This window comes from Ascidia mentula, chromosome 1 (genome assembly GCF_947561715.1).
Source record: "Ascidia mentula chromosome 1, kaAscMent1.1, whole genome shotgun sequence".
Lineage (NCBI taxonomy): Eukaryota > Metazoa > Chordata > Ascidiacea > Phlebobranchia > Ascidiidae > Ascidia > Ascidia mentula.
Genome location: NC_138566.1, coordinates 24,215,132 through 24,223,911, shown reverse-complemented (window position 1 = coordinate 24,223,911; position 8,780 = coordinate 24,215,132). Strand labels below are relative to the sequence as shown.

The 8,780-nt window shown below is 39.9% G+C and overlaps 1 protein-coding gene across 1 annotated transcript; it reads right to left on the bottom strand.

Annotated features, from left to right (window-relative positions):
• Positions 1 to 4,460: 4,460 nt before the first annotated feature.
• On the bottom strand, positions 4,461 to 6,350 carry LOC145913510 (uncharacterized). Its single transcript, XM_083001210.1, has 4 exons — positions 6,099 to 6,350; positions 5,476 to 5,623; positions 5,046 to 5,152; positions 4,461 to 4,694 (listed from the first exon to the last, which is right to left on the bottom strand). Exons 1-4 carry the CDS (start codon positions 6,348 to 6,350, stop codon positions 4,461 to 4,463), a joined length of 741 nt encoding a protein of 246 aa, XP_082857336.1.
• Positions 6,351 to 8,780: the final 2,430 nt, after the last annotated feature.

Genomic DNA, 8,780 nt, shown 5'->3' with positions numbered 1-8,780 from the left:
TTTTTTGCCGACTTTCTAATAAATCCTGTTTCAAATTAACTGAAAATAATAGTTTATTTGTTAATGCATCTGAATGAGTGCACCCCGCGCTGATTTTGAAACGCCTTTCCAAGCTTTGAGGTGTTTCTCAATTTTGGACACATCGAATTCACACTAACACAAAACACACCCAGGTCTTTAATTCCGGCTCTCCGACAAGGTTATGGCTGTATTGTGGCAATGGTTTCCCTTTTTCTTCTGTAACCGAATGAGTGTAACTGCGCAGGTTATTGGCGTCACCTAGCGAGTTCCCAATCGCGAATAAAATGGCCAATAGAAAAAAACTCAAGCGAAATATGTTGCTTTAATGCATGATATACGGGTTCCCAAGAGAAACCTTTACCATTTGCGTGCTATTGAAAGTACGACCATGGAGAAACTTTTTGTTTGTATTTTTCTTTTTATCGCCTTAATAATTTGCTCGTGTAAGTCGCTGTGTCCACGTTTTAAAGTTACAACGGTTTATAAATCATTTGCGAACAGAAGGAACAATTGAAATAGACAAATGGAGACATTTGAATTATTGTGATAGCGCAGCAGTGTTTCACGGAATCACATGATCACACACTGCATATGGATCCCTACTTGGCGATCACAGCTATCACATCGAGATCATCAGGTTTACAGACTTTGCAGCACAGGCATTGCAGCCTAGCTGAATCAGCCTCATTCTTCTGACAAGTTGGAGCAAGATCTGAAAAATCAAGCTCCCGTTGTTTGCTATGGCGACCCCTGGCTTACCAGGCCCAACGCTCTACGGACGGTTTGCGGGGTAGAGTGATAACGTAATAAAGTGCTTTCTTATGTCTAATGCAGCTGTTGCTTACTATGGTCAACTTCTCCTGATCATAATATCCTAGTCGGACGATACAATCCCAAAGCTTTAGATCGAAGCAACACAGGTTATACCTATTAATTTTAGTCCCGCACTTCAAAGTAGTCACGTATAGCATATGATAATATATTCAGCTTCATTTCAATGCTAGTGTTTTTTTAATATGTTACTCTACATTGCATGCACCTGAGGATACTCAATATGTTCCGAAACAATGTTGGAGATTTGGGTGCAGTCGCTGTTAGTCGCTGCATTCACAACATTGAAGATGTGGATCTAAGTGTTTGCAACATTACGTGTTACGGCGTCGGGGAGTTGTGTGAGAAGACACTGTATCTACCAAAACCTGTAAGATCAACAGCAGTTCCTTTGGAATGTAATTGTTAACGTAATAGTACAGCCCAGGAGTGGGCAAAATTGCTCGCGGAAAAGCCAGATCCTTCCAAAAGATATCATTAAAACATATAATCAAGTGAGCCGCGAGCTAAAAAATGTTGCAAAGATGCAAAGGAAAACAAGAAGCGATTCACCCCATGTTTAACCCTGTTTAAAATCAGCTGAAGAAACTCTGCGTGAAAAACAAATTCGGTGATGCAGCGGCACAGTTGATCGGCCAGTGCATATTCAACATAGAGGAGATTGGACTAAGCTGAGTACGATTAGGACTGGGTGTCGTGGATGTGCAGATACTGAGTGTTGCACCGTGCTAGCTTTTACACTATAGTAAGCACACATATTTCCACTATGTTGTACCTTTCGCTCAACGTCGATCCGTTGGGTACCAAAACTATATACCAAACAACAGAGACGAACCAACGTGATGCGCACCATGACCAAACAACTGCTTGCAATCCGATAGTGCTAACGACTAGTGTTAAACCCAACCGACATTTGTGCAAAAAACCAATAATAATCAATGAGAGCTGCTGACATTGTATTGACCTGAGCTGTAAACCCTGTCTGCAGCTCAATGATTATTGTGGCTTTTTGGCACATGTAGGATAAGAATTTTGTTGCGATAACACAATATTGTAAACTACGCCTTACGGGATTCTGATTATTTATAGACAGAAGTCCGGTGTTTTCACTTCTTTCATCCACACTTCGAGGATTGACAACAATTCGTGCGTTCAAAATGCAAGACAAGTTCGAGAAGAATTTCCACGTACTAAATTTTCCACGTATAAAAAAAAGCGCAACTCCCAACAAATCCCTGATAAATTGTTTTACTAAAATATCGATACAACAAAGACTATGGGCATAGCTGTAGCGCAGCTTGTCCGGAGTTTTCTACTATTTTATCAACTACCAAAACATACGCACAAAACGTATATAATGTTGCACTGTTTCCATTTATTAGGTCTCATCAAAGCGGCATGTTGTGGCAACATTATATACAAGCAATATGAGACCAAAACTATAATCGATATTTACAATTTGTGATGGTGCGGATTGCCAAAAATTCCTTAGCTACTTTTCAGCTGCTTGGTTCACTTTCATTTCCGGCCACCGTTGGTTTGGTTTTCGTCTGGATTTGCTCTGCACAGTCTTTCTTGGCTTTGTAACTTTCCTCTCCATCATCACAATCACTTATACGAATGTTAACGCTAGTCAAATTGGTCTGACGCTGAGTTACAGACAGATGTTAGTGACGGTGTTCCAGTGGGGAGTCCGACTGAGTGCTGAAATTGAAATCAGGTAGGTCAAAGAAAACCATACGAGAATTATTTGATACAGAGAACATTGAATTTCTTGAACGGCTTCTGTTATTTCCCAAACCTAAGCTACGTGTGTTATGCAAACAGAAACGCATTTGCAAACAATTGGAGTGGTTTAGTTACGAAAGCCGAGGCTAACATGCTATTAATCATCTTAAGTAGACGTAGTTAGTGTTTTGGATTTCCTAATCAAAGAAATACATTTTACAATACAATTTCACTCCCAAACAATAGCTCGACCTGTAGGCAAAGACAAAGACAAGAATTATTTTTCTTTAAGAAATCTCAGTCGAGTTCCGACCAGGCGAAAAGGCTATTTCGTTATATTTATTTATTGTGTTGTTAGTTTTTGTGCATCGGCTTTAGAGGCCGGGGTGTGTCAAATGCGTTAGCTTTCTTAAATAGCAATTACTAGAACTGTCCTAGATTATTGCATGTCCCAATACCAAGATCAATCGAAGTTGGCAGTGGCCCACCCTGCAGTGACCCACTGAACTTACTTAGCGTTAGACTAGTTTTAGATCGGGATCGTCGGACGCACAAAAAGTGCTCTTCTCTCCTGCCTATTCCGACTCACAGACCTGATCTCTGCGAAGTTGTTCACCGACAACGTGGATGTTCCAGAGATCGTTTTCACCACTTTGCGGTCCTCCATATCCGCAATACCACAGTTGAGCTTCAATGCGGGGTAAAAAAATCCCTGGCATTTGGGAAAAGGAAGTTTTAGATTTTCACATAAATTTCTCATTACTTCAAATTAGGATAATTGTAAACAGAATACAGTAGCCAGGTAGGGTGTCTATCTTGAGTATGGGATAGCATAGCAAACTCATTACGAAAGTAGAAAGAAAACCTTCAATGTTTGTGCTGGTAATGTTTGATCAGGTATTCGTACGTAATTAGAAAAACAACATATTAAGACTAAATTTTATTTCTTTCTTTCAATACAGTTGGAATAGGCTGAAATAAACATCATAAACGTTGTGTATGAATAACAAATCCGACGATCACGTTTTACTTTCAGGCTTACTTTCGAAAAAAGTCTTTCGTAAGGATCCCATTCTCTTCGCTGGAACGCTGAATTATTTTTCGAACTACAGTGACGAGGAACTTTGGTCAGCGTTCAAACGGGTATGGTGTCCCCGAAGTTGAAATCACAACTATTCTACAAACTTACAACAGGTTCAGATGAAGGAGACGATCGAGACTTTTCCCCAGAAGTTGGAAATGGAGTTGGCGGAATCCGGTTCAAACTTTAGTGTCGGGGAACGTCAGCTTATTTGTCTGGCGAGGGCGATTTTAAGGAAGAATAAAATCCTGGCGATCGATGAAGCGACGACAAATGTCGACGTGAGGTAAAAAAGGCTGAACATATACGAAATCCTTTTTACTTTAATTTGATTGTTAAGTGTCATTTGCAATCCTTTGAAGAAACAAAATAAGATTCATAATTACGTTCGTATGAATATTGGATTGCATTATTGCGTTGCAATAAACCTTATAAAAAGCCTCCATATAGTCATCGAATTGACTAACATGCTTACAAAAACCGAAGCGCTACAGATATATTTCAAAAGTTAAATTATTCTCAAAAGCCAATGCACTCGTTCAAACAACGTGATAAAATTAAACAACAGTGTCAGCGAAAGATTACATCGCAAAACTGGGAAACACAGATTGAGTAGCAAGGACATTGCTCGTTTTCTTGCATTCAATATGGTAAATTGGCATCGCGTTTGGGGAAATCACAGTTCGCAACGATACAACAAACAAATAATAACAAAGAATTATCTGATTTGTTCATTTGCCACATGTTTGGTGCACTGTTCTGTGGACTTCACAAATTAGTCACTTTTAAACTTGTTTATTTACCACATGTAATATAACAGTGCGATTGCTATTGCAGCCAATGCAATAATTATTTGTAGTTCTGTTTTGATTTGTTTGAAAATGTACGACTTGGCCACCATTTCCTCCATTATCTTTCCACCTTTGTTCCTGTGTGGGAACGGAATGTCCGGTATTGGTTTGTCGAGGAACTTGCAGAGTGGTTCCCACCCTTCCGTCAGTTTAAAGTAAAGAATTTTGTCCTTGGGAGCCGCCTGTTCAATAACACTCTCTGTTTTACCTCAATATGTCACATGGCCAAACGATAGCTTGGAAAAACATCAATCATGTTTAAGTCCAGAGCGGTGTTTGTGATACGGTTGTTTTAGGTGTTCCAATTGTTTATTCAAATTAAACAACCTTTTTTGCATTATATGGTAATATTTGGTAGCCTGGTTGCCACAATAACTTTTGTGCTTGTTTTCGATCATCAACACGAAAAAAAACATGTATTGTGCAGATGACCGCATTTCATTACCAACACATTGTTAAACGATGGTTAATGTATAATGCACAAATTTGAAGGCATAAAATAACACAGCTATAAAACGGTATGAAAAACTAACCTCCCTAACACGAGCGTTGTGTTGTCTGTAGGCTTTCTTTGCAATCATGGTGTTAGGTCTGATAGGCGATAGAAGTGCAAAGGGCGGCACGCCGAACTGGATTCTCACTTAGAACATCAACCATGGGTTTACCAAACAATGTTCGTGACATGGTCGGCAATTGAGAAAATACAAAGTTTGTTTTTTAATTTTTTCAGGTTTTTAACAATCTGTCTTAGCCAAGAGGTTAGTTTAGGGATAGAAGAATTTTCAGTCCACATCCCAACAAGCAAAGATTATTAAGGGCCCATTGCAAAACGTAAACTATCCAAGTCGTCTGACATGCATAACATCTTTGTTTTTGTCAGGTAAACATAAATAGCACGCACGGTAATTATCAGTGACACAAAAACTCATCCAATAAACGTCTTGCAAATCAACACGTATTTACTTGAATCATTGAGGTAAGCTTTCAGTCTTCTTCCAGTTGGAGTCGTGTTACCGATTAACCTCAAGAAAAAGCCTTGAGTCATAGCGGCGATTTGCTTCAAGTAGCTTTTCTCATATTCTTCCGCGCTGCCCCTCTCCGTGTGCACAATCTGTGGGACATTAGAAGGTTCCATTGCAAACTACGTGAGTCGATTACGAACATGTGTCACATTGCCTTGCCTCAGTCCACTAAATAACAATTGCTGTGGCAGCTAATGACGAGTAGCGTTATAGTGTTAGGTTATTAGGTTATAATAAATTGCAGTTTTTGGACGTTTGAAATCAGGATTAGCCAAAGCAAAGTTACTGTGATGTGTTTAATCATCTGCTAACGACCATAATGATGTATTCTAATGTTGTACATATACTGCGATTGGTATGACCTATAAAATCGTTATGACATAACAGCAAACTGGAGAAGCGCACGGATATCAAATCTTTATTTAAGGCCATTCATTAGCTCCAGGCTTGTAATGGTTTTAGCTCTGGTATAAAACCTTGTTCTGGGTATGTACTTTCAAGTCCACCACCGTGTTTAAGCGTCACTGCGTAGCGTGTTACTGTTTAATATTTTATTATATTTACTTTTGCATCCGGAAACGCCCAGTGGATTTCCTCCCACAATGCCGCAGCTGGTACGTCGGTGGTCGCGTCAACGTTCTCGAACATTTCGCGAAATTCCTCTGTTGTGCTTCCGTCGTTGCACGCTTTGGACAATTCTTTTCCCAAATACCAGAATTGTTCATCAAAATCGTAAACATTGTAGCCGAGAATTCGCAAAGCAGCGCTGAGCGTCTTCGTCCCTGTTTTCGGCATTCCACTGCAAATCACCTTCATTTTTTTGCCGACTTTCTAATAAATCCTGTTTCAAATTAACTGAAAATAATAGTTTATTTGTTAATGCATCTGAATGAGTGCACCCCGCGCTGATTTTGAAACGCCTTTCCAAGCTTTGAGGTGTTTCTCAATTTTGGACACATCGAATTCACACTAACACAAAACACACCCAGGTCTTTAATTCCGGCTCTCCGACAAGGTTATGGCTGTATTGTGGCAATGGTTTCCCTTTTTCTTCTGTAACCGAATGAGTGTAACTGCGCAGGTTATTGGCGTCACCTAGCGAGTTCCCAATCGCGAATAAAATGGCCAATAGAAAAAAACTCAAGCGAAATATGTTGCTTTAATGCATGATATACGGGTTCCCAAGAGAAACCTTTACCATTTGCGTGCTATTGAAAGTACGACCATGGAGAAACTTTTTGTTTGTATTTTTCTTTTTATCGCCTTAATAATTTGCTCGTGTAAGTCGCTGTGTCCACGTTTTAAAGTTACAACGGTTTATAAATCATTTGCGAACAGAAGGAACAATTGAAATAGACAAATGGAGACATTTGAATTATTGTGATAGCGCAGCAGTGTTTCACGGAATCACATGATCACACACTGCATATGGATCCCTACTTGGCGATCACAGCTATCACATCGAGATCATCAGGTTTACAGACTTTGCAGCACAGGCATTGCAGCCTAGCTGAATCAGCCTCATTCTTCTGACAAGTTGGAGCAAGATCTGAAAAATCAAGCTCCCGTTGTTTGCTATGGCGACCCCTGGCTTACCAGGCCCAACGCTCTACGGACGGTTTGCGGGGTAGAGTGATAACGTAATAAAGTGCTTTCTTATGTCTAATGCAGCTGTTGCTTACTATGGTCAACTTCTCCTGATCATAATATCCTAGTCGGACGATACAATCCCAAAGCTTTAGATCGAAGCAACACAGGTTATACCTATTAATTTTAGTCCCGCACTTCAAAGTAGTCACGTATAGCATATGATAATATATTCAGCTTCATTTCAATGCTAGTGTTTTTTTAATATGTTACTCTACATTGCATGCACCTGAGGATACTCAATATGTTCCGAAACAATGTTGGAGATTTGGGTGCAGTCGCTGTTAGTCGCTGCATTCACAACATTGAAGATGTGGATCTAAGTGTTTGCAACATTACGTGTTACGGCGTCGGGGAGTTGTGTGAGAAGACACTGTATCTACCAAAACCTGTAAGATCAACAGCAGTTCCTTTGGAATGTAATTGTTAACGTAATAGTACAGCCCAGGAGTGGGCAAAATTGCTCGCGGAAAAGCCAGATCCTTCCAAAAGATATCATTAAAACATATAATCAAGTGAGCCGCGAGCTAAAAAATGTTGCAAAGATGCAAAGGAAAACAAGAAGCGATTCACCCCATGTTTAACCCTGTTTAAAATCAGCTGAAGAAACTCTGCGTGAAAAACAAATTCGGTGATGCAGCGGCACAGTTGATCGGCCAGTGCATATTCAACATAGAGGAGATTGGACTAAGCTGAGTACGATTAGGACTGGGTGTCGTGGATGTGCAGATACTGAGTGTTGCACCGTGCTAGCTTTTACACTATAGTAAGCACACATATTTCCACTATGTTGTACCTTTCGCTCAACGTCGATCCGTTGGGTACCAAAACTATATACCAAACAACAGAGACGAACCAACGTGATGCGCACCATGACCAAACAACTGCTTGCAATCCGATAGTGCTAACGACTAGTGTTAAACCCAACCGACATTTGTGCAAAAAACCAATAATAATCAATGAGAGCTGCTGACATTGTATTGACCTGAGCTGTAAACCCTGTCTGCAGCTCAATGATTATTGTGGCTTTTTGGCACATGTAGGATAAGAATTTTGTTGCGATAACACAATATTGTAAACTACGCCTTACGGGATTCTGATTATTTATAGACAGAAGTCCGGTGTTTTCACTTCTTTCATCCACACTTCGAGGATTGACAACAATTCGTGCGTTCAAAATGCAAGACAAGTTCGAGAAGAATTTCCACGTACTAAATTTTCCACGTATAAAAAAAAGCGCAACTCCCAACAAATCCCTGATAAATTGTTTTACTAAAATATCGATACAACAAAGACTATGGGCATAGCTGTAGCGCAGCTTGTCCGGAGTTTTCTACTATTTTATCAACTACCAAAACATACGCACAAAACGTATATAATGTTGCACTGTTTCCATTTATTAGGTCTCATCAAAGCGGCATGTTGTGGCAACATTATATACAAGCAATATGAGACCAAAACTATAATCGATATTTACAATTTGTGATGGTGCGGATTGCCAAAAATTCCTTAGCTACTTTTCAGCTGCTTGGTTCACTTTCATTTCCGGCCACCGTTGGTTTGGTTTTCGTCTGGATTTGCTCTGCACAGTCTTTCTTG